This window comes from Panthera onca, chromosome A2 (genome assembly GCF_046562875.1).
Source record: "Panthera onca isolate mPanOnc1 chromosome A2, mPanOnc1 haplotype 2, whole genome shotgun sequence".
Lineage (NCBI taxonomy): Eukaryota > Metazoa > Chordata > Mammalia > Carnivora > Felidae > Panthera > Panthera onca.
Genome location: NC_138340.1, coordinates 109,420,501 through 109,447,651, shown reverse-complemented (window position 1 = coordinate 109,447,651; position 27,151 = coordinate 109,420,501). Strand labels below are relative to the sequence as shown.

At 37.4% G+C, this 27,151-nt stretch overlaps 1 protein-coding gene across 3 annotated transcripts in view; it reads right to left on the bottom strand.

The window, feature by feature from the left end:
• Positions 1-13,117: 13,117 nt before the first annotated feature.
• The window catches only part of BZW2 (basic leucine zipper and W2 domains 2), a 62,496-nt gene continuing 48,462 nt past the window's right edge, over positions 13,118-27,151 (bottom strand). For all 3 annotated transcript variants that reach the window (XM_060632605.2, XM_060632604.2, XM_078441663.2), the window contains exons 8-12: positions 25,887-26,057; positions 23,869-24,015; positions 22,411-22,549; positions 15,026-15,148; positions 13,118-13,576 (exon numbers count right to left, since the gene is read on the bottom strand). In XM_060632605.2, the coding sequence (XP_060488588.1) occupies positions 13,548-13,576; positions 15,026-15,148; positions 22,411-22,549; positions 23,869-24,015; positions 25,887-26,057 (609 nt within the window). In that variant the 3' untranslated portion in view covers positions 13,118-13,547. The remainder of the gene's footprint in view (positions 13,577-15,025; positions 15,149-22,410; positions 22,550-23,868; positions 24,016-25,886; positions 26,058-27,151) is intronic.

The following is a 27,151-nucleotide window of genomic DNA, read 5'->3' as shown; positions in this document are numbered from 1 at the left end:
CCAAACAAAGTAAGAGAAACAATTATGTGAAGGCACTGGAGAATGACAAGAAATCAGGCAGATGCTACTTGGGGGGCAAACAATGGGAGGAGTTGACACTTAGAAGAAGAGAAGAGCACTGGGTGGGGTATGTCTCCTCCATACTTTCAAAAAAGTGTGTGCGGGCGTAAAAGCTTTGCACGTGGGGGCAGTTCTGGAATACTGATTTGAATCTTCTCTCTGCCAACCTCTCATCCAAAAAAGTGGAGGCCAAAATGCAGTGAAACAGGCTTTTTTAAGCACTGAAAGATAAAAATCGCAATACCGGGGGCACCTGGGTGGCTTAGTTGGTAAAGCATCCAACTCTGGCTTAGGTCATAGTCTCATGGTTCGTGGGTTCAAGTCCTGTGTCGGGCTCTGTGCTGACAGCTCAGAGCCTGGAGCCTGCTTCAGATTCTGTGTCTACCTCTCTCTCTGCAACCCCCCTTGCACTCTCTCTCTGTGTCTCCTCTCTCTCAAAAATAAACATTAAAAAATAATTACTATTTCAGAACATTATATCCAGTAAAATATTATTTAATAATAAAAGCAAAATACATTTTCAAGTAAAAGTAAACTAAGATAATTTGTCAGCAGATCTATACCTTTAGAAATTCTAAAAATGGGGGTTTTTGGTTTTGATTTTATCATTAAGAAATATGATATAAGGTGAAAACTCGGACCGCAGAAAAGAAGCCCCGGAAATGGTACATAAATGGATAGACATAAAACAAGTTTGTCTTAAATTAAAAAAAACACATGGACCTGTTAAAACAAGAGGTTATTGTTTTCTGGATGGTTTAATTTTTATAGATGCAGTATGTACAACAAGTTTTATAAGAAAGAATGGGGAAAGGGTAAAGATATCTGTACTGTTACAATATACTTATATTTTATGTAAAGTGTTACAGCATTAACTCTAACTAGACTGAAACTTTTTCATTATAATTTTGAACAATAACATTTGTTCATTATAATCCCCAGGGCAACCACTAAAAGATAACATAAAGTAGTATAGTTAGAAGGCAACAGATTTAAACGGGATTCTAACAAACATTGAATTAATTATAAAAGTAGGCAGGAAACAAAAGGCAAAGGAGTAAAAACCAGAGGGGAGAAGTAGGAAAAAATTGTAAAATTGTACATTTAAATTTAATGATATCAATAATGGACCAAACACTCCATTTAAAAAGGCAAAGATTATCAGGTTGGATTTTTTTTTTTTTTTTTTTTAAAGCAAGACTCAGTTACCTGCTGTGTACAAGAGTCTACCTTTAAATACAAAGGCACAGATAGCACGGATAAAAAAAGATATGCTATACAAACGGAAGCCTAAAAAGGGTGGAGGGACTATACTATCAGATAAAGTGGACTTCACAAGACAAAGATTGTCATTGGAGGTAAAGAGGAACATTTCTTAAGGAAATTTCTTAAGGAAAACATTTCTTAAGGAAAAATTGGCCAATTCATGAGAAAGCCATAGCAATCATAAATGTGTATGCATCTAATAACAGAACTTCTAGGTACATGAAGCAAAATTGATCAAATGAAATAGACAGATAATTTACAATTGAGGTTGATTTTAATACCCCTGTCTCAGCAATTAATATAACTACCAGACAAAGAAATCATTGAAGACAGAATCTCTGAACAATTCCATCAACCACCATGATCTTACATATATTCATAGAATATTCCCTCCAACAACTGCAGATTGCACATTATTCTCAAATGCACATGATACATTCACCAAGATAGACCATGTGCTGGGCTGTAAAACAAGTCCCAATAAACATAAAAACTCCGAAATCATATAGAATATGTATCTTTTCTGACTATAATGAAATTATAGTAAAAACCAGTAATGTTAGAAAAACAAATATCTGGAAATTTTATTTATTTATTTATTAAAGAGGTTTTTTGTTTTTTTTTTTTAAGATTTTTTTTTTTTTTTTTTAATGAAAGAGAGAGAGATGGGGCCACGAGTGTGAACAGAGGATGGACAGAGGAAGAGGGAGAGAGAATCTCAAGCAAGTTCCAGGTTCAATGTGGGCCTGACGTGGGTTCAGTCCCACGATTCAATGGGATCTTGACCTGAGTTGAAATCAAGAGTCTGATGCTTAACCAACTGAGCCACCAAGGTGTCCCTTAAGATTTTATTTTTAAGTAATCTCCAGCCAGGCGCCCCGATATCTGGAAATTTTAAAATGCACTTGTAAACAGTCCATGGGCCATTGCCATTGTTCATAATATTTTAGAAGCCATTGGGTATTCACATTCTATGATGTGAAACGTGTTTTGATATGAACAAAAGAGTAGAGACTTTTATGGGCAAAGTAAACAGCTTTTCTAAGATCCCTGGAAAACTTTAAGGTTTGGCCAAAAGAAGATAAATGATCACATATTTCATCTGTTATTTTATCCCCAGCATTAATGCAGCATCAGAATTTAACAATCTCTTGTTACAAGCTGAGTTCATAGCTGCCAGCTACTTCCATAGTTTGATCTATGTCATATAGCTACAGGGCATTGACATCGTCTATCCTTTTATATCACTGAAGTATGCCAGGTCATCTTGTCTCGAGAGATATTTTTCAGTGATCAACCTTCAAAAAAAGTGTATCACTTCACTAACCTCTGATCTTGTGCGAAATCCTGGTCCAGCTTCTATTGTAACTGTCTTCCTACACTTATGTCTTTAGGGATGTTTTCCAAGGTGGTCACTTAAAGTTTACATCTGGCCAGTGGCTCTTATAACTAAGCATGCATCGGTATCACTCAGAGTGCTTGTTAAAATAGATTGCAGGGTTTACCCCCTAGAATTTCTGATTTAGCATGTCTGGAGGGGATTCTGACAATATCCATTTCTAGCCTCCGGGTGATGCTGATGCTGTTGGTCTAGGATTTTCCTGTTTAAAGGGAAAGAGGAATGCTAAGAAAGTATTTACTCAACAGATTTTTTTTTTTTCCTCTTGTGAGATGTCAAGACTGAATTGTGATGTTTCAAATCCTTTCACACGTCTTGAGAATACTTTAGAATTTCAGACGAGACAGGAGTTTGAGAGAGCTAGGTAAGAAATTATAGAACTTCAAAAGCTTTCAAGCTAGTCTAACTCAAGGTTCCAGTTTATGGAATTGGGTTGCTTCCGCATCCCAGTGACTGAGGGATTAGAAACCATCTGGCCCAATGGTTCTCAGTGTGTGGTCACTGGACCAGCAGCAGCAGCAGGAGCAGGACCTGGGAACTTGTTAAGAAATGCAAATCCTCAGGCCCCACCTCAGGTGTATGAGTCAGAAACTCTGGGGGGAGGGGGTGGGTTATAGTTCAGCAACCTTAATTAACAAGCCCTCCCGGTGATTCAAATGCACTAATGCATTAGTCTGAGAGCTAGGGATCTAGCCCAGGGATATTTTACCTTTCTTAGATCCGTTCTAGAAATGGTGGGGGGGGGGGGGGGGGGCGTGGGCTGAGGGGCTCACAGTTGTTCAGCACTGTGTTGTCAACACCCACAATGCACTCTTACAGAATATGGCTAGACAATACTCAGGAAAGTATTTTTGCTTCTTTCGGAAACAGATAAGGGAAAGTGTCAGGATCATTTTGTAAGTTATGGGCCCACATCTTATTGGCTCTGTTTTAGAGAAGGCACAATCAATAATGATGCATTTCTGTACAGTGCAATAATCCAAACTCTTACTAAGTAGCAGTCAGGCTGTGGTCCCAATGCTGAACTTTTAAAAGAAGGTATAGGGAAACATTAGACTGAATTGATGATCAACCCTTTAAAAGGGAATTCTTAAGAGACTCTTAAAAACTAAGAACAAACTGAGGGTTGAAGGGGGGTGGGAGGGAGGGGAGGGTGGGTGATGGGTATTGAGGAGGGCACCTTTTGGGATGAGCACTGGGTGTTGTATGGAAACCAATTTGACAATAAACTTCATATATTGAAAAAAAAAAAGGGAATTCTTAAGGCACATTTGCTCATTTATTCATTCATTCAAACATTCACTGAACAACAACTTCTTGCCAAGCCATGCATTGTGCTGAATGGCAATCAAAGATACACAGTTGAGCAAAATACAACCCACCTCCTTTGTTGGAGACATAATAAACTGAAGAAAGCCATACTGGAACAGGCCCTACTAACCATCTGGCCCGGTGTCTGTACGGTCCTGACACCAGGAAGATCAGTGATCACCCAAAACTTGTCCTTAGACCTTGCCCCAGTTGCCCCAGATGACCTACTGAGTCAGAAACTCCCGGGGCAGGGATAGAAGAGGTGCTGCCAGAAATTGAGGTTAAGCTTTTTGGGTGATCTTGATGCATGCTGAGGTTTGAGAACCATCAACCTAGCCTAACTATATTTGACCTTTCCTAGGTCACAGACCACTCGGAGAATCTGCAGAAAACAGAGTCTCCCCTAAAACTTTGGGTGGTGTGAACTGTGAAGTCCCAGTTTAAGGGATAATTTTGAACAGACCCTTATTTTACAATTAAACACAGTAAATACTAAGAGTTAAGTGACTTGCTAATTGGTTAAACAGCTAATTAATGGCAGGATGCTGCCTCCAAGCTTAAGCCAAACAATTCCAAATGAATCTCTATCCTCCAGTAGCAGGAGCAGCAAGAGCACAGTATGGGAGGCAGTACGTGTCATTGAAGCCACAGTAATCTATGATTTGAGTCTTTAAAAATCCATCTGCCCACATAAAATGGGAATCCTCCTTCAGAGAAGGGAGGGGTCATTTTCTTTTTGTAATGGCTACAGGAGGAAATGCGCGTGTTCCAAAACTATCTCTGAAAAACAGATACGTGCCTAGGAATTATTCTCTGTGCCAAAATAAAATAGCACAACATTTTGGCTCATTAAAAAATAACGTTCTCATGTTACCCGTGTCCTTGCTGAAAGAGCTGAGTATTATTGTTGGTAGAGAGCCTGTGTTCACTTAATTACATACGAGAAAGGAACTAAACGCAAAGGACAACCACAAAAGAGGTAAAGCAAAGTTGAACAAAAGGAGGCATAAACGCAATATCACCGTCTGCATCCACTTTAAAGACAAAGTGAATCTATGCTGTCAGAACACAGGACAATGATTACCTCGAGGGGGACGTGAAGGTGGAGTTTGGGAGAGGCATACGGGACTCTGCTCATGTTCACTGTCTCATCTGACAGCTGATTACACAGGTGTGCTGTTTCTATTTAAGCCATAGATTATGCATTTTTTATTTATTTATCAATATGTAATTGAAACACACAAAACCAAGGTATAGAGATTTTAAATGTGTAAAGAATAGCTCTAAAAATGTCTTTTTCATGAAAGAAATGTCTTACTCAAATCTAGTCTTCAAGAAGAGGGCCATGGCAGTGTAGAAGCACCTATCCAGAGGGACCTTGAATCCTACTGTCTTTCAAAAGTGGAAAGAAGTAATTGCCATTAGCTCAGAGAAGGTGATGTCAGAGATGCTGAATCAGCTGAGCTGAGGACACCACATTGGCTCAAATCCAATGATTCTATAGCCAGGCAACACCTGAGGTCTTTCCAGACTACTGGTTTTCTTGGCTTGAAAATGAAATATTTTACTTTCCCATATTCCTATGATTTTACAAATTCAATCTGCTGAATTTCAGAAGTTTAAACTTTCATGTTTTTAGAGACAAATAGAAAGTTGTAAATGACATATCGGACAAAGGTCTAGTATCCAAAATCTATAAAGAGCTCACCAAACTCCACACCCAAAAAACAAATAATCCAGTGAAGAAATGGGCAGAAAACATGAATAGACACTTCTCTAAAGAAGACATCCGGATGGCCAACAGGCACATGAAAAGATGCTCAACGTCGCTCCTCATCGGGGAAATACAAATCAAAACCACACTCAGATATCACCTCACGCCAGTCAGAGTGGCCAAAATGAAGAAATCAGGAGACTATAGATGCTGGAGAGGATGTGGAGAAACAGGAACCCTCTTGCACTGTTGGTGGGAATGCAAATTGGTGCAGCCGCTCTGGAAAACAGTGTGGAGGTTCCTCAAAAAATTAAAAATAGACCTACCCTAGACCCAGCAATAGCACTGCTAGGAATTTACCCAAGGGATACAGGAGTACTGATGCATAGGGGCACTTGTACCCCAATGTTTATAGCAGCACTTTCAACAATAGCCAAATTGTGGAAAGAGCCTAAATATCCATCAACTGATGAATGGATAAAGAAGATATGGTTTATATACACAATGGAGTACTACGTGGCAATGAGAAAGAATGAAATATGGCCCTTTGTAGCAACATGGATGGAACTGGAGAGTGTTATGCTAAGTGAAATAAGCCATACAGAGAAAGACAGATACCATATGTTTTTACTCTTACGCAGATCCTGAGAAACTTAACAGGAACCCATGGGGGAGGGGAAGGAAAAAAAAAAAAAAGAGAGGTTAGAGTGGAGAGTGCCAAAGCATAAGAGACTCTTAAAAATAGTTTTTGAGAACAAACTGAGGGCTGATGGGGGGTGGGAGGGAGGGGAGGGGGGTGATGGGTATTGAAGCGGGCATCTTTTGGGATGAGCACTGGGTGTTGTATGGAAACCAACTTGACAATAAATTTCATATATTTAAAAAAAAAAAGAAAGTTGTAAAATTTGTGACTAAAATGATACTGCCTTGAACTACTCCCAAAATGGGAGTAAAACGTATTCAAATGTATAAATGCAAATTAAGAAATAAGATCACATTGTGTTAAAAATATTCAAATTCTTTAACCCAAAATCCATTTCTATTTTTCTAAATAACCATGGATAAACAAAGATTTATATAAAAATATTTTAAATGGTTATTTTTAAAGGCAAAATTATAAACTGCTTTGTATTGAACATAGAGTGATAAATATGCTCCATCCATAGCGAGAACAATTATATATATTTGAAAATCATGGTTTTGAAGAAGAGTTATTGATATGGTAAAATGTTGTAGAATAATATTTAACAGAGAGCAAGGCATAAAATTGTTACACAATGGACTTACTGTTTAAATAATTAGGGAAAACCATATTTTTAAAAATATAAAAATATTGGAAAGGCTCATCTCTGTGGCAGAAAACTATGTGGTAGCTTCTTCCAAAAGCTTTTTTACATTTTCCAAAATAAACATGCATTTACCTTTTAAATCATAAAGATAGTGCATGTTTCTGCTGGTGGAAATGCAAACTGGTGCAGCCACTGTGGAAAACGGTATGGAGGTTCCTCAAAAAAGTAAAAATAGAACTACCCTACGACCCAGCAATTGTATTACTAGGTATTTATCCAAAGGATATTGGAGGGCTGTTTCGAAGAGGCACATGCACCCCATGTTTATAGCAGCACTATCAATAGTAACCAAAGTATGGAAAGAGCCCAAATATCCATCAATGGATGAATGGATAAAGAAGATGTGGTCTATATATACAATGGAGTATTACTTGGCAATCAAAAAGAATGAACTCTTGCCATTTGCAACTACGGGGATGGAACTGGAGGGTATTATGCTAAGTGAAATTAGTCCGTCAGAGAAAGACAAATATCATATGGCTTCACTTATATATGGAATTTAAGATACAAAACAGATGAACATAAGGGAAGTGAAGCAAAAATAATATAAAAATGGGGAGGGGACAAAGCATGAGACTCTTAAATACAGAGAACAAACAGGGTTGCTGGAGGGATATGGAGTAGGGGGATGGGCTAAATGGTCAAGGGACATTGAGGAGGGTACTTGTTGGGATGAGCGGAGTGTTATATGTAGGGGATGAATCACTGGATTCTACTCCTTAAATCATTATTGTGCTATATGTTAACTAATTTGGTTGTAAATTAATTTTTTTAATTTAAAAAAAGTTAAAAAAAGATAGTGCATGTTCTTTCTAAAGAAATTCAAGTACACAGAGTAAAAAGAGAAAAATTCTCCTTTCCCTTCTCTCCTCCCGGCTCTGCCCAAGACTTACACAGGAATAGCAAATATTAGAAAATATTATTCCCTTTCTATGTACTTATAAAGGTATATTATATAAACACAGCTTTCCTTAGTGGGAAAATATTGTTTCTAACTTGCATTTTCCTTTAATGATATATTTTGAACAACTTTTTGAGTCTACCTCATTCTCTGATAAGAATTTCTATTAATTTATTCTGCTAGTCCTCTTCTCAGACATTTTGGACACTAACATTTTAAGAATGTCTCAGTTCGTTCCTGTTTCATTACTAACAGAATGATCACTACATGTAAATCTGGGGGTACACCTATGGAGTGAATTCTAGAATGAAAATGCTGAGTCAAAGAATATGAGTTAATATTTATTTTTAAGTGTTAATATTTATTTCCAAATTATAACTCTAATGGCTGTGTGCAAAAGCAAAGAACCCATTTTTCCCATACACACGACCATTTAGTATTGGTTTTAGGAATTTTTTCCAACACCGTGAGTAAATTATTTTATCTTATTATTTTACACATACTGATTAACAATAGGATTGAACATCTTTCCATGTTACTCATTTTAATTGACTTTTCATACTCATTTTACATTTTCTCAATTTCTTATTGATTTATAGATGCTCTTTATGTCGTATTGTTGTTAATTCTTCATTTGTATCAAAAATTTTTTCTTCCAATCTGTTGAAACTCTGTTGATACCTTATATATTTTTAATCACATATGTTTAAATATGGAAAAAGTATTGACATTTTATAATCAGATTTTTTTTGGCTTTTGTGTTAATGTTTTTTCCATGCCTCAGTTATAAAGGTATTTCCTACACTTTTTTAGTACTTTTATTTTAACATTAAATGAAGAATTTAAATCTATCCAGAAACATTTTAAAACTTCTTTAAATTTTTAAACTTTTTAAACCTTTAAATTTTTTTAACATGAATTGACTTTTTATTTTATTTCATTTTTTATTTTTTTGTTTATTTTTGATAGAGCATGCATGAGAGCATGAGTGAGGGAGTGGCAGAGAGAGAGAGAGGCAGAGAGACAGAATCCTAAATAGGCTTGGCACTGTAAGCACAGAGCCCATTGTGGTGCTGGAACTCACAAACTGAACCATAAAATCATGACCTGAGCCAAAATCAAGAGTGGAACGCTTAACTGACTGAGACACCTAGGCACTCTAAAACTTTGGAAGAATTCTTCGGATGTTTTTCTTCCTTTTTTTTTTTTTTTTTTTTTTGAGTAGTTGACACACAATATTACATCAGTTTCAGGTGTACAACATAGTGATTCAACTCAATTTGTTATGTTATGCTCACCACAAGTGTGGTTACCATCTACCACCATACATCGCTATTACAATACCTTTCACTGTATTCCCTATGTTGTGCCTTTTATTCCCATGACTTACTCATTCCATAACTGGAAGCCTGTGTCTCCCACTCCCCTTCACCATTTTGTCCATCACCTACCTCCTCTTGCCAACCATGTTTGTTCTTTGTATTTATTTGTTTTTGCTTTTCGTTTATTCTTTTCTTAGATATTACATATTAGTGAAATCGTATGACATTTGTCTTCTCTGACTTACTTCACTTAGCATAATACTCTCTAGGTCCATCCATGTTGTCACAAATGTCAAGGGTGTATATATATATATATATATATATATACACACACATGTATGTATATATGTATGCATGTATATACACACATGTATGTATATATATACATGTATGTATATATATACAATATATATTGTGTATATGTGTATATATATATATATATATATATATATACAATATCTTCTCTTTATCCATTTTTCTATTGATGCAGAAACTATTTTAGTATGTGGGTATGTACTACTGCGGTAGCCAGCCACCAAGATGGCCTTCAATTAACCCCATTAACTGGTATTCATACCTCATGCAGCAGCATTCTACATTGTACCATGGTTGTCTGTGTGACCAACAGAATGTGGCAGAAGAGATGCTATGTCATTTCCAATATTAGGTTGTTAAAGATGGCTTCCTGGGGCACCTGGATGGCTCAGTCGGTTAAGCACCCAACTCTTGATTTTGGCTCAGGTCATGATCTCACAGCTCTTGAGTTTGAGCCCTGTGTCAGGCTTGGTGGTGACAGTTCAGAGCCTGGAGTGGGCTTCAGATTCTATGTCTCCGTCATTCTCTGCCCCTCCCCAGCTCATGCTCTTTCAAAAAATAAACATTAAAAAAAAAAAAAAAAAAATGGCTTCCTTCTAGCGCTCCCTTTCTCTCAGATTACTCATTTTGAACAGGGCCAGGGGGCAGCTGTTATGTCATGAAGACTCAGGCAGACTAAGCAGAGGACCTTGTGGTGAGGAACTAGTCTCTGGCTAATAGGAAAGGACTGAGACCCACCAAGCCCCACTGTCAACTTGGAAGTAGATCCTATAACCTTCAGATGACTGTAGTTCTAGCCAACAGCTTGCCTACAACTTGTGAGAGACCCTGAGTTATGGCCACCTAGCTAAGCTGCTCCTGGGTCCTGATCCACAGAAACCATGATGTAATTGTTATTTAAAGCTGAAAATTTTGGGGACAATCTGTTATGCAACAGATAACTAAAGCAACTACTTTTATAATTAGGACAGGTTTTATTTTTTATTTTTTTTTTTATTTATTTTTGGGACAGAGAGAGACATAGCATGAACGGGGGAGGGGCAGAGAGAGAGGGAGACACAGAATCGGAAACAGGCTCCAGGCTCCGAGCCATCAGCCCAGAGCCTGACGCGGGGCTCGAACTCATGGACCGTGAGATCGTGACCTGGCTGAAGTCGGACGCTCAACCGACTGCGCCACCCAGGCGCCCCCAGGTTTTATTTTTCTAAGAAAAGAGACACCTGTCCTTCAGAAAAAGAAAGGACTTTGGTTTGAGAATTTATTAAATAAGTCCTTGCTATTTGAGCATTTCCCCCCTCCATGCTTGCTTTCTTTAGAGTCACTATCTCAAATTCTGTTTGGGAAAAACATCTGTGCTAGAAAACATGGACTATTTAGTATTCTATAATTGTTACATTTTATAGTTTAGAAAATTGATTTTCTGGATATCTCCAGATGTTTATTCATTGAAAGTGGTAGTTTAGGGGCAGGCCCCTTGGTGGCTCAGTCGGTTAAATGTCTAGCTCTTGTTTTCAGCTCAAGTTACCATCTCAGGGTCATGAGACTGAGCTTCCCATGGGGCTTCAGGCTGAGTGAGGAGCCTGCTTAAGATTCTCTCTCCCTCTGTCTTTCCCCTGTTCATGAGTACTCTCTAATAAAAAAAAAGTGCTTCTTAAAAACAAAAACAAAAACATTTGTTTGAACTGTAGAGACATAAGTCATTATAAATAATTTGCCTGCAGAACATAGGGGAGAAAAAGTATAAGTGTGGGACTCAGAAGATGGGACTTCTAGTTCCATCTTGGTCACTAACTCTAAGGCCCTGGACAGCTCTGTGCTTCTGTAGATCTCAGTGTGGCTACCTTTGATATAGTGGGAGAGAAGTCAAATATCCTCTAACACACTCTTTATTTGTGATCCCCTAAAATGAAGGGAAAAGCCTCTTACACATTGGCATATAAAATGCAACATGACATATATAGAATAAAAGATAAACATTGACATGAATTTATTACCAACTGCATCTAATTCTCAAAGTTCTACCTTTCATAGATCTTTTTGTCAAAATATCAGATGCAGATTTAACTTACTCTACTTGTGAAATATGCCATGTATCCCAACTGGCGGTCAGCACTTATCAAATGAGATGGCCAAATTTATTTTCCCATTAAAATTTTTCACTTCTTTTTCAATTCACATAAACACTTTTAGTTTGTACTCTAGGATGTAACTATCACTTCATAATTCTAATTTTTAGATGGATGTAGGGTAGATAATGGAGACTTGTGATGAATCAATGGCCCAGAAGGTATCAGACACCTCTCATGTCAGGTTCCTTCCTGCTTTTCTCTCAAAGGATTGTCCTATAAGACAATGCATTCTAGAATTGTCCCTTTGTTTATTTCCAGGTGATTTTCATCTTCAAAGCAGTGTACCATAATGGGATGGATGAGTTCATACTTTCTTCTATAAAATAGAACGGCAGACTGGGAAACAGGGGCATTTCTCAGCAGAATTTTAAGAAAGAATACATATACATACATTGGGGGTATTCTAATCACTTCAAGGTGCTGTAAGGCTCTTTATTCTGACTTCCCATCATTCCTGTCATTATTATTTCTCATGTTATGAAAATGATATTCTCACATATAGATGATTTTTCAAAAAGATCTATTCGAATCTATATTTCTCTGTTGGGACAGTGAACCTGAGAGTGCTCTATGGGAAGACAGAAAGTTATCAAAGGCTGATTACTTAAAAGACAGGAGGAATCCATCATGTTACAGATTTACGTGTGTGGTCTAGTCCTAGGGAAAAGATTTCCTTTTCTTCCTGAGGACAAACAGGAAACTAGAAAACTATCTTTTGATACAGGATGGTGACACGGTAGTGATAAAGCTCTTCATATACTTAACTTGGTGACTGTTGTTTCCAGTGTATCCTCTCCATTTCAACTCTTACTTAAAATGTTTGTCTTGAAGATTACCATTACCCTAACAGCAACAGGTGCAGCCCTTAAGTTTTCCAAGGGTTAAGAAAGAACTGTGTCCTAAAACGAAGAGCTTGACCCAACAGTAAGATGCCTCCCACTGCTACTACTGAGAACAAGATATTTTAAAGACTAAAATCCCCTAGTTATAAATATAAACAAAGATCTATTTACATATGTACATTACCTCTCATCCAAACAGGGAGGAAATTGCGCTGAGGGTAAACACAAGAAGTGTGGAACAATGTATTTACATACCTGAAAACTGTTAATACGATCATTTCCTGGTGTTTGTGCTAACGTGCATGTATTTTGGGTAAATTTCCATTTCAGTATGAAGACAACTGAGATGTGGTACTTATCATGGCAAAAGGAACAGAGTTGTTTTTATAGATGATAAGAGAGGAACCTTTCAAAATTCTGGACGGAGAAAAAAAGCCTAACGCTGAAATGTCGTCTGTGGAAGAAGTCATGTGCTCTGAAGAAATTAAAGCTCTGAGAATATAAGCCCAGATTTTTAAAAAGCCATTTATTTTAAAAAACTGGTTTGTCAAATCACATACACGAGCAGATACACAACTACCAAAGTGGCCCTGTAATAGACACCAGTGGGGCGTTCACCACACAGTACCTGAAAAATACAGCTAAAAAAGAGGAGTCTGTTGAGTATTGAATTTCAGATACCTACTGGACTCCTTGTTGAATGGCTTTAAGTTAGCATATAGTGAGTGAGAGGTAGAGTCCCAAGTATAATAGCTGATGCCTCAGGGCTCCATTTAAAAACAAAACGAAAACAAAAACCATTTCCCCCTTCGCACAAGGGCAGCCTATCCTATTTTTTTTTTTCCTTTGTGAAAACGGAAGCCAAGTTTTCTCTTCTCAAATGGTTCAGCATTCCCAGTAAAAGTGTTGTGTGGTGGCCTATTGTGCTTCTTGAGCCATCTAATTTTCTTCACCTTCTGACTCAGATTCTAGGAGAGATGAGAGAGAAAAGTCAGGTTTTTTATTCAGAGATTCCTTTTGTAAAATGTTTATTAAGTAAACGTTATGCCCAACAAGGGGCTCGAACTTTCAACCTGAGATGGAGAGTTGAAGACTCTCTCAACTGAGCCAGCCAGGGGCCCCCAAAGACTCCTTTAGAGTCATGAAAGAGTTTCCAATATGCTACCTACCCCAACCCCCAAAAGGCATTGTTTTTTGCCCTGGTCATGCATTGACTAGGAAAAACAGTCAAACATTCATTCCTTTTTTGCTTTTAAATGAACTTTGCCTTTCTATTTTTTAATTTTTATTTTATTTGTTTATTTTTTTTAAACCATTTTATTGACCTATGACTGATATACAAAAAGCTATACATATTTAACATGCACAACTTGGTGAGTTTAAGATGTGGATTTTTTTTTTTTTTTTTTTTTTTTAAATTTACATCCAAGTTAGTTAGCCTATAGTGCAATAATGATTTCAGGAGTAGATTCCTTAAGCCCCTTACCCATTTAGCCCATCCCCCCTCCCACAACCCCTCCAGTAACCCTCAGTTTGTTCTCCATATTTATGAGTCTCTTCTGTTTTGTCCCCCTCCCTGTTTTTATATTATTTTTGTTTCCCTTCCTTTATGTTCATCTGTTTTGTCTCTTAAAGTCCTCATGAGTGAATTCATATATTTGTCTTTCTCTAATTTCACTTAGCATAATACCCTCCAGTTCCATCCACGTAGTTGCAAATGGCAAGATTTCATTCTTTTTGATTGCCGAGTAATACTCCATTGTATATATTTACCTCTTCTTTACCCATTCATCCATCAATGGACATTTTGGCTTTTTCCATACTTTGGCTATTGTTGATAATGCTGCTGTAAACACTGGGGTGCGTGTGCCCCTTCGAAACAGCATACCTGTATCTCCTGGATAAACACCTAGTAGTTGAACTTTGCCTTTCTAATAATGCAGCATGCTCATAAATATTATTGAAGACTGTAATTACTTTTATCCTTCTGGGTCATCTAAAATAAACTTCTCAGGCTTAGTGGGATTCACTCTCATCCATTATTATTCTGCCACCTTGTGTTCCCATTTTTAGCACCAGTCAACTGGTTAATAATAATCCCATAATGTGTAATTAAGCCAAATGCTTTTTTTCCTCCTTTCACAACTGCTGATGATTTCTTCCCCCTTGTCTCCTATAGGGTGGATAATTGAAAAGGTTGTCTTTTGTTTTTTAACACATAGCACTTTTCATTGCTTTGATTTCAGAAAGGAAGGCTAAGATTATAGGCAAGATGCTTGATATGGAAGACACCCTAAGACCTTCAGTTTTAGAGAAGCAACTACAACAACAAAAATCTGTGCAAGAGGTAGATACCTTAAATTATAATGAGAAAGTATTTGCTAAATGACCACCAAAGTCGTTAAATGGAATCATACCTTCTTCTGCGTTTTGTAGCCACTCAACGAATTTCTTCATCTGGTCAAGAAAAACACTTTTGCCTTTGGCAACATGTGCTTCTTTGTACCATTTCAATATTGCTTCTTCACTCAGTACATCAGCTGCAATTTCAAAGCAAAGATTTCCAAGTTACTACATAAATATGATGTTAAAAAAAAAAAAAGCAACTTTATGTCTCATAATTTAATAGAAAGCAATGACTTTAAATATTGAAAGTGCTGTTATAAAAGAACTCTGTATCTGACACTTATTAAGAAAACAGGAACCAAGCTCATTTCCAATATAGCACAGTGCTGTATTTTGGGAGTTAGCTTGGCAAATACTTTAGTGATGACGATGATATATATCTCATCAGGTATGATATATTGCAAGCTTATCTGTGAGTCACTACTGGGACTTGGAAGTCTTTCTTAGTGCTAATTTGCTGGTAGGAAACTGGGTTATTTTGTAATTTTGCAAATGAATCAGCAATCCCAGCAATTCAGAACACTATGTGTCCTGCCAACTCCAAACACGTCTTGATTAAATAGCAACCTCAAATGACTGGTCTTTTAAGGCGATTTACTCTTTTAGGAGGAAAAAAAAAATGGCAAATAAAAACACATAACTAGAATGTAATAACGCTATTTACAATTAAATATGAAGATCAGCTTTCTGGGTGTATCACAGGACCAACACACTCAAAATCCTATTTTACTCTCTTTTTTTTTTTAAGTTTATATTAAGAGTGTGAGTGGGGGAAGGGGCAGAGAGAGAGAGAGAGAGAGAGAGAGAGAGAGAATCTCAAGCTGGCTCCATGCTGTCAGTGCAGAGGTCTTTGTGGAGCTGAATCTCACAAACCATGAGATCATGGACCTGAGCTGAAATCAAGTGTCAGATGCTTAGCTGACCAAGCCACCCAGATGCCCCTATGTTTATTCTACTGCTAAGTCATGAATCTCTTATAGCATAATATCTTAAGTCACAAGAGTAATGTTTTCCTTGTACTCCATTAAGAGAAAAAGAGACATTAGGTGGACTTCTTACAGGTTTCCAGCAAAATGAATTATCTACTAATACTCGTTACCTTAAATTCTAAACTCCAGAAATGTGCCTTGAAACCCTCAAGTTACCATTAATTTAGACCATTTAATGTTTAGGAAGCAAAATATGAAAATGATAGTCTACATATTTTGCCAATGTTCCAATGGGTTGTCTTTTCAGATTTCAGAGTAAGAAACGAGATGGGATGCAGATAAAAAGGATATTATTGTCCTCAATGCCTGCGCAATCCACCAAAAATGCCGATAAATCATGCTAATGATGTTTGTGCAGTTGAAAGAGAATTTTAACTTACAAAAAATGAGAAAAATAATGAGATTGTTTTTAATGAAAACACCACTATTGTTTTCATTGAAAACACCACTGATGTTTTCATAACCAAAACCTGAAGTGTTTTTTTTTTTTTTTTCTTCAAAATTAATAACTGGCTTGGATTCAATGGAAGAGAATGAACTGACGAAAAATACACAGGACTGGCTTTAGAAAATATCAAGTTTGTTTTGTTTGTTTTTATTATTAAATACACTACAAAGCGTAAAGGGAGAAAAAAGTCTGGATTTACTCATCTATAAGAATTCGGTGTAAAAATCAGAATCAGTTGTCCTAGAGAATTATTGTTAGCTTTTAGCTTCCACTTCCAACTCACACCCTGCACTCACAATGATGAAAAACTGCCATCGATTCCCAGCGTTAGTTGAGGCGAGGAGCAAATGCTTCCCAGCCTGAGGAAGTGACTTGTTCTTGTGCAAGGCTGCTTTGCGCAGACTTTGAGAACACTTATTAGCTCCGACATGGATTTTATGTTATTTATTTATTTATTTACTTTAAAGTTTATTTATTTTTGAGAGAGAAAGAGACAGAGAGAGTGTGTGTGTGGAGTGGGGGAAGAGCGGAGAAATGGGAGACACAGAATCTGAAGCAGGTTCCAGGTCCTGAGCTGTCAGCACAGAGCCCATGTGGGGCTCGAACTCACAAACCGTGAGATCATGACCTGAGCCGAAGTTGGACTAGTAACTGACTGAGCCATCTAGGTGCCCCTCCAACATGGAGCTTAAAAGTCCTATGTAGGGCTCCTGGGTGGCTCAGTCAGTCAAGCGCCTGGCTTTGCCTCAGGTCACGATCTCATGGTTTGTGGGTTTGATCCCGGCATCCGGCTCTGTGCTGACAGTGTGGAGCCTGCTTGGGATTCTCTCTCCCTCTCTGCTCCTAACCCACTTTTGTGTGCTCGCTCTCTCTCTCTCAAAAATAAATAAACTTTAAATAAATAAATGTCCTTTTTAATATTTTGTCTTTGTAGCATTTTTAAGATGCTTGTGATTTAGACAGCTTAAGTTCCAAACTTTTTTGATCATGCTCCCCTAATGGGACGATTTTGAGCGCATACAACCAACATATGTATGCTTTTCAGCTTATAAATTATACGCAAGTACTACAGAACTATTATTATAAAACAAATGGAATTTAAAATGTGACAAACACATAGGGAAATGCTATGTTAACTCCCCACTGTAATGAATTGTGGTGATACCATGCTCATGGTGGAAAGCTGATTGAGGCTGCACTTTAAGGTTATTATTTTTTTTCAGGTTTTTCTTCTGAAGATGGAGAACTCATTCATGTGTTTTATTGCCCCACAGAGGCTGAAAGAGGGCATGCAGCTACTAAAATCTTGTCAACCACAGATACTAGATCATTAGGTAAAACTTATCAGATACACTGTTAGCAGAAAAGGAGACCAGGTGCAAAGCTGAGTTCTTAGAAGAGCCTAATTTTGTAATGAATTCTGCCTGCAAGACCATACTCCTTGTAGAGGGGGGAATAAATAATAACAAAGGGACAAAAGCAACCACCCAGGGCAACTTAGGGGGCAAAGCACAAACATCAAAAAGCTTAAAAAGACACTCAACTTTGGTTTAGTGAAAAGTCTAATCTAAAGAGTAAAGAACTTCTTGAGAAATAGAGAACTTTTTTTCTCTCCATTAAGGAAAAGTGGGGAGAGTTCTCATTAATAGAAGCAGCAAAGTGTTTGCTGGGATCTCCCAGAGAAATCCTACTAGGAATACAGAATATTAGCGCAAGTCCCGTAAGAAAAGCAGACATCCTACAATTGCATGTAGAACTCCCTCAGATTAAAAAATAATTTTCTCTATCCTGTCTGGCCAACTTCCTCATCACGTCTGGTGGAATGCTGTGTGCCCTTCCTCAGTATCACCCTCTGTGTGCGCCTCATTTTAGAAATGAAACGAGGACTGTAATCCTTGGTTTTCTTCTACACTCTGAAATCCAGGAACTCAGGAACTATTCTGTTCATTAACTCACTTCCAGCATTTAATGGAAGGCCTGCCATCTCCTGTGCATTCAATAAATGTATGATGGACAGATTAATTAACTCGATGAGAACAACTACATATTTCTCAGTTTGCAGAGTTAGAATTTAAATGTTAGGTTTTTGTGATGATCAAAGAGGAATTACTGTACGAGTGGTTTGAGAATGGCAAAGCTTTCGAGAACATTACTTACATATTTAAGTTAAAAACTATGACTTGGAACTTAGGAAATTCATTATTTTTTAAAGAACTAAAATATTCATTACGGGCATCACACAGGGACATTAAGTGAAAAATAATTTACCCTAAGAATATTGATAATGTTTAGCGAGAAGGCCACTCACCTTTTTTTTTTTTTTTTTTAGAATGAGAACAGGAAGTTTCTTTCAGAAAAATATCCACAAGGGACAGAAATTAACCTAAGAAGTATCTGCAAACAATAAAACCCATGACACAGATAGTGCCAGTACCTGACAGGTTTATATTTCTCTCAGATGGACATGCTGAGAGTATGGTACTTGGCTTTAGAAAGGAAGAGAAAGAAATTATTTCAAAAATGAATAATGTGATGATTGAAGGTTAGTGATGGATTTATTTTTCCTATTGCACAGAAATACAAAAATCTAGATTTAAATCAGAAAGAGAATCTTTACTAAATGACAAATCACCACTTTTTTAGTTCATTAGTGAAAAGTATTATTATTTACAGTTTATTCACTTTTATTTCCCTGTTATTTATATGTTTAAAAAAAATCTTTCAATAATGGCATTTGTTTAAAAAAAAAAAAAAGGTTTGTCAGAGACATGGGGAATCAAATTCCTAAGTTTCTGTCATCCTCAAGTTCTAGAAATACAGAGAAGATGTGTGTGTACATAATAGATTAAATGGGAGAGAAATTATTTCTAATACATTAAAAAAAAAAAAAACCCTGCTATAAAGCAAAGTGTTCCTATAGTAAATAAAAGGAATCCACATCATTACATAAAAGACACAAACAAGATACTATTTGATATTTGTTGAATGTGTATGTGTATGTGGAATTAATGAGAAGTATAATCTTGAAACATGTTACCATAGTTCACGGAATTTGTGATTTCTGGCATTTAATGACCCATCAGACAAGTGGTCCTGACCAACAGTCACAGCATCACCTGGAAATTTCTCAAAATGCAAATTTGTGGGCCCAACCCTGGACCCACCTTCAGAACCTGAATCCCCAAAGGTTGGCTCAGTCATTTAAGTGTCTGACTTCCGCTCAGGTCATGATCTCCTGGTTCATGGGTTCGAGCCCTGTATCGGGCTACATGCTGCCAGCTCAGAGCCTGGAGCCTGCTTCAGATTCTGTGTCTCCCTCTCTCTCTGCCCCTCCCCTGCTCATGCTCTCTCTCTCAAAAAGAAACATTAAAAAATTAAAAAGAACCCAAATCCCTGGGGAATCTGTGTTTTAACAAGCTCTCCAGGTGATTCATATGTGTTACAGCGCTGGGAAAAGAGGGCTTTAATACATAACACTGTTCATCAAGCCTTTCCAGGTGTATTAAATACAGAACAAGGACATCCAAATCCTTGTAAAAACAAATAACATATGTCTCCTGGTGCCCAGATATTTGTTGGATAAAATTAGGTCAAATAAAAGACCACTATCCAAAAAAGGTAAGAAGGTAAACACCATAACTCTCTTAAAAAATGGGATGGAATAATCGCTCCTCGGGGATTCCATGTTTCCAAGAAAAAATATATATATATAATTACTTCTTTCAGAAAAAGACTACATATATAATTTTGTGCGAAATTATGAAATTACCTAGAAAATAACATTTAGTTTTAACTTCTCAATGATTTATTTTCAGTCTTCACTTTACAGTTTCCTGATTTCATTTACAAAAAGAACGAGGCCAGAATAAAATTGACGTTGACACCTTCCTATGTTCCCGTGGGTCTGCTCATAGTTTCCACAGACCTTACTAACTTTTGATTATTTAAAAAGTGACCACCTAGCTATCAATGGCCTAAGGAAGAGTTTATTCTTCTCCTTTTTTACTTTTTGGTACCCATTTCTTGGTTATTTTATCATTTCTGGTCACTGTTCCTTAGCATATGGGGCCGAACAAGAGGAAATAACTGAAAGCAACCGGTTTTGTCAGTAGTTGTTAAAAGGAGGTCAACGGGGAAGGATGTTGACACTGATGGTTAAAATGAGAAATGTGGAAAAGTGTTTTAATAGATGCCATTACTGACAAAAAAGTAGGGTTTTTTTGTTTGTTTGTTTTGGTGAATAAGTTCAATAATAAAATGAGGTGCTCTTACAGATAAAGCTCCAACACATATGTTTCAGTTACAAAAAGATTTGGTTAGAGACACTGGTTGGGTTAGCTATTAAATGACAAGAAAGCAAATTGTGGGCTTAGGCACTAGTTTATAAAACAGTTCGCTTTTCTGTAGTGGAAAATACTAGCCACTCACAAAGCAAATGGGAAACAAATTTCAGAGGTCTCTCTACCTGTTTACAGTGGAGTCTGCTATGGTGCGTCTGGACAGAATGGCCATAGGCTAGATGGGCATGGCTTCTCCTTGGCTGCTAAAGAAGGTGGGCTAGCAATATGATCTGCAGATTTGGTTCTGATGGGTAACCATGGAGACCATTTACGCCCTAGTTTTAGGATGTTGACTCTCATGACCATGTCCAAGAGGACCTAACTTGGATCTGGCCGGAGGAAAACTCAAATTACTTCAAATGAGACTTAGCAGTCAGTACTTTCTCCTACTGATATAATAAAGATTGTGCCGAATACCTTAATGCTGAGAAAGTAAAATATCACCCAAACACCTGGGGCAAGATATATATCCATCTGAAGAATCTCAACGGCCAGTTAAGACTCTGTGAAGTACCATTAACATCTATAAAATAGTCATTAATAAATAATGTAAAATTTTTATACTAATTCGCCCAAATGATCATCCAAGATAGACAAATGTAAGAGGTACCTCAGTGGCTCAGTTGGTTGAGCACTGGACTTTGGCTCAGGTCATGATCTCACAGTTCACGAGGTTGAGCCCTGCTGACAGCAGAGAGCCTACTTTGGATCCTCTGCGTCCCTCTCTCTCTCCGCCCTCCCCAATTTGCTTGTTCGCTCTCTCTCTCTCTCAAAATACACATTAAAAAAGTAGACAAATTTAAGAACACATCAAAAGGAAAAGAAAGATTTGGCTGATGTTAATTTGTACTTTACTTTTTCTTTTTATATTAAATTGCCATTTAAGATTGCCATACCTTCTACCAAACATTTTATAATGTTCAAAATGTGTTATTTCCTAAGTGTTCTTCCCTCCTCCCCCATAAAACTACATGAACTCAGACCAAAGAATAGTCCAAGATTATTTTTTATATACTGTAGGTATAGAGATGGAGATCAGTTAAAACCCTAATAGCATTCATTTATTGAAGGCAGTGCCAGTTGCCATGACAACCTAATCCTTACAAATATAATGAAAAGACAGTAAAGGGAAATCTAAAAATAGTCATTTCCTTCAAAAACAGGAGCATGGCTGGGCCAAATAATTAAAATACAAAGTAAAAAGCTAATTATTTCAATAATTTTAGTCAGCTTTATGGCATCTGAGAAGATCTCAATATACTATAGGCAGACTTTGGTAATTATAGTTATTAGAGCTAATTCTTACAATTCAAAAATAGACCTAATTACTTTCTGTTATTACAGTCTTTTTCACCACCCCCCCACCCTCCCACAAAATAATAACCGGTTTATCAGTAGTCTTCTGGCAATGTGCCCAGGGGCTTCATCAGGCTGGTTCCTGAGACCATGAATATGTGGCATATACACTTTCTCTCTTCTAACATAATACGGCTGTCTCACTAAAACTTACAAAGTTTAGCATGAATCCCATGTCTCCCTCTGCCTTAGCCCTTGCGCTGGCCCTCAAAGATCTTCAACAAAACAGGGAAACAGAGCGGTAGGGCAACATGGATAGATACCTTTATAAAAGAGAACCACGATCTTCTGAAAAGCTTTCATGAAATGGATGTTGTCATAACAGTATTCTTGAACCTTCTGGAGGAGGATCAGCTCTGACTGGCCTTGGGAGCTGAACACAGCCAGGAGTGGAGCGTATTGCTGAAATACAAGTGGGGAGTAAAACCAACCATTAACTTTCTTGGAAGGTACAGAGACAATACTTGAAACACAACAGAAATCTGGAGATTTCTTTAGGAAGCTTTCACTTTAAGGGTTATCTCATTAGAACATTGTGTCCAATCAAAATTAATTTTTTAGGCCAGCATCTTATCAGATTTCTCTCAATGTACCCACTAAAAGAGACCAAATAAAATTCTGACACTATTAAAGGTAACTTATGCTGCTGTTTAAAGGGCACTATGAAAAGGAGGCAGAGTGAGGTCTTGGGGTGGCCACATTTAGTACTGGTGGAGTGTGGAGTTCTTTCCCTAGACATCCCAGACACCCTCACAGGTCATCTTTATGGCTTAGTTCCTATTGTTCCCTTTGTCCTAATTGTCCTTGGCTTCTAGTCACTGATGTTGACCCAACATTTTCTCATTTCAACACAAATCTCCTCCAAGGAGCTTTCCCTGATCAACTTAACCTGCAGATTTCACTCACTCCTCTGTTCTAAACACAAAGGATTATCTTTAATTTGTATGCTACCGAGTTTCCACTAGGCAGTCTTTTTATTTTACATTTATTTATATCTTGAGAGAAGGAAAGAGTGTGTGCATGTGAGGAGGGGAGGGGCAAAGAGAGAGGGAGAGAGAGAATCCCAAGCAGACTCTGTGCTGTCAGTGCAGAGCCCGAGGTGGGGCTTGATCCCATGAACCATGAGATCATGACCTGAGGTGAAATCAAGAGATGGATGCTCAACCGACTGAGCTAACCAGGTGCCCCTCTACTAGGTAGTCTTTGACTTCCCAATTCAAATGTAAACTCTGAAGGAAGATATGTCTTTCATTCATCTTAATATAGTTTTATAGGGAGAAGACAATTAATGAAAGCAAAAACATTTATCCTTGCTCAAAAACATGCTATTTACACAATCAGTTGATCTCTTCCACCACTCAGATACTTTTCAAATGTTTTGGAATTTTTATTTAAATGCTATTTAGTTAACATACAGTACAATACTGGTTTCAGGAGTAGAAACTTTTCAAATTCTAATACCATTTTGTAGTTTACTTAAACAAAAATATTACCAGGAATTTTTGTCATGTAAAAGGAAACCAATACAGTTAGACCATATTTCTCTTTAACTTTAATTATTCTGTGTGTTTTCTGACATTGTGTTTAGTAAGACTTTACTCTTAGACGGGAAATAATGCCTTTGGCCCAAACCTGGGTGAATGGCAGTTAGAACCCACATATCATACAGTTAAGGGCTACATTTGGTCTGTGGCCAAGACTGTTTCCTGTTGATCCCGTACCTTCAGATGCTTAAGGGCCTGCTCTGCAACGAGTTCTTCCTTCTTGTTCCATTCAACAGCATTCATTATACAGGTCCACAGAAGTCCAATCACTGCTGTTTCCGGAAGATCATTCCTCTTCATTTCTTCCTTAACATAGAGCACCACCTACATTTCATGGAAAAAGGGGTCAGAGAGTTAACAGGCAGATGGCAGTTTCCCTGTCACCATGCCTGGTCAGTAAAAGGCTTTGGGTGGATAAATATTCTGCTCAGCCCCTCCCTTCCCAGTACATACTCTCAGATTACAAGAGGGAGGAAAAACACAATGATTTGTTCTCAAAGCAGATTTATTTTTAGTTCCAAAATTAATAGGCTTATCTCTGGCCAGGAGCTGCTGGATAATAGGAAGTGAGAGGGAATCTTTGTTTCTTAGAAGTTATTCTTTTACATGCAGCACCCCTTTGGGTCCAGCAGAACAGACGACTTGAGCTGGTTTGACTCTCTGGGTTTGAAATTAGCTCACGGAGCTGTGAATCTTTACCTCCAACTCACAACTTTAAACCTCTAGATGAATAACGTTTTGGGTTTGTACAAGTCGATTTACCACAATTCATTCTTAATTATTACTTTAGACTCTCGTGAGCCATGAAAATAAGCTGTGAAGTGCCAAAGCCATTTTTTATATGATACATATTAATGCAGCAACACTGGACAGGTTATTTTCCCCTTAAAATTATGTTCGATATGCAAATTTATCCTCAAATCTGACAGTATGGAATAAAAGGTCTGCCTAGCCTAATGTATTTTATATCACACTTGTCAGGAAAAAAAACTTTTCCTTTTGAAATACAACCACAAATTGAGGTTACGTCCTCAAAAGTGATAAAACACCATAATCTATACCTCAAGTACACTACGACTTGGTGAATAACACAACTACCACTCCCCTCATTGCCCCTTTTTAGTGAAAATACATTCTTTTCTTTCCTGTTGGCCTGGGTTGCAGAGGTATCAGGAATGGGTTAAGAAGCTCTGGTTAATTCCCAGAGACCGCGCTGGCCAGAGAAAGATGCAAAGACAGGCGACATCTCTGCATCTAGAAGCATCACAGCGTTTTTTGGGTTTGCTTTTTTTTTTCCACCTCATGGAAAATCACAAGGTCTTGCTTGGAGAAATGTTACTGACTATAATGCTGACCTTACTGCCATGAGACTTAGAAATATTTTTTGTTCCAACACCTCCATCTGCTGGATAGCATCGGTCTGGAATTCTCTAGTCTTAAGCCATGTAAGGTCCCATGTGGGGCTTAGGGCACATACAGTGGTAAGGGTTTGGGACTCAGAAGTAAATGGCAAAAGGAAAGGACTTCATTTAATTTTTGGATTGTCACATAAAAGTTGTTAAGGTTCACATGGGAAGTTTTCTTCAGGCAGGAATTTTTTAAAAATTTAAAAAGATAACAGCGATAGCTACATGAACTATTATTATAAAAAATGTAGTATTTATATTATAGGGATATGCAGTTATTGTGACTATGATCAAATAAGCCATTGGTTCAACTGGTCTTTTCCCATGCTACGAATTCAAAAACCATCAAAAATTTTTGTCTTAAAATTAAAAAAAAAAAAAACAAAACCCTATATATTCATACCCAGTGATGCATGCAATACATAGTGTTGATTTCAAACACTAATCATATACTTAACCATATTATATTATCTGTGATGAAATGGAAAAACCACCATAAATGGTGCATAACTGACAGTAGATGGCAAATCTATTCGACAGACTAAAATATTTCATTAATCACAGTAGTGTGATAAAATAAATCACTTGTGTGGAAATAACCATTAATTTCTGGAATATGCCAGAGGATTCTGAATCAACACTTTGCAATTGAGATGGTATGAACAGGTACATTAAGTTCCAAGCAGTAAACAAAGGTGGGTCTTCTTAAGGAAGGTCCAGCCTATGCTCTTCGATGTTAATCCTCTCATTCGTGTGTTCTGCAGTGATCTAATAAGTCCAGGTCCCCACCTCCTTGATTGGGCATTCCTGAGAAAGACGCTCCTGGAGCTCCTTCTGCAGTTCCTTCCTGGTGCCCAGGGACTGCTGGACTCGGAGGAAGTCGGAAAGCTCCTTCAGGCCTGCGTCAGTGAAGTATTTAGCAAAATGATCCACGCTCTGCCTGTTAACTGGAAAGAGTTCCTTGAAGACAAAAGGAAAAAGACCATTTCACAACAAACTATTCAAATGTCAGCAAGCAATAAAGGACAAACTTTTCATATTAGAATGGCACTTAGATTATCTCACACACTGGGAAGAACAGAACAAAGAATGATTTTCAAATGAATGAATCTTGGGTATCTTTCTGGAGCATTTGCTAAGCACCTTCTAAATTGGACAAGTTTACAGAGAAAGAAAAAAATGCTAATCAACTTATATAAACTAGCTTCACCTATTTTGAACCATTATTTACTTTTTCTTTCACTTTACTCAAAGTATAGCATATATGAATACAGAAGTGAACTTGCTAAATTAAATGTAAATAACGTAACTTACAAGTTAATGGACAAAAGTCAGGTTTTTCTGATATATATACTATACATACATACATACATATATACGTATGTATAGTATATATATATTTGGGAGAGAGTGCACGAGTTGGGGGCGGGGAGAGAGAGAGAAAAGAGAGAGAATCTTAAGCAAACTCCACGTTCAGCGCAGAGCCTGATGCAGGACTGAATCTCATGACCCTAGGATCATAGCCTGAGCCACCCAGGTGCCCCAAAAGTCAGTTTTAATAATGCTGAGATGACGTGAGGTAATATTAGGAAACAGTACTGACTATTATCTCAAGAACTTCTATTCGCAATCTGAGAAAATGCTGCTATTAGTCTAATACTAGCTTGGAGCTAAAGAGAATTTTTGTGATATCTGTTAATGGTGGTGGCTCTAAATTAAGTAACAGGAAGATCTAATCTAAACCCACCCTCCCAACTCTTCAATTCATTACATAATTCTGTTGGAAATTTTTAAAGAGCAATACACCATGGCTGCTTGCATATTTTTACCTCATTTCCATTTTACCTTACACAGCTTGGAAAAGTCCCAGTAACACTTAGTCATATTCTAATCCTGTGTGACTTCAACACCCAGCTAAGATATTAAGGCAATTTTCAAAGCTTTCACATTTTTCAGACTGCTGCAGTCTAAAAAGTAGATCCAAATTTTTATGGTGGTTAGATTTGCACATATATGGTTGATAGCTATATGCCTCTAGTAAAAATCTCAGTAGA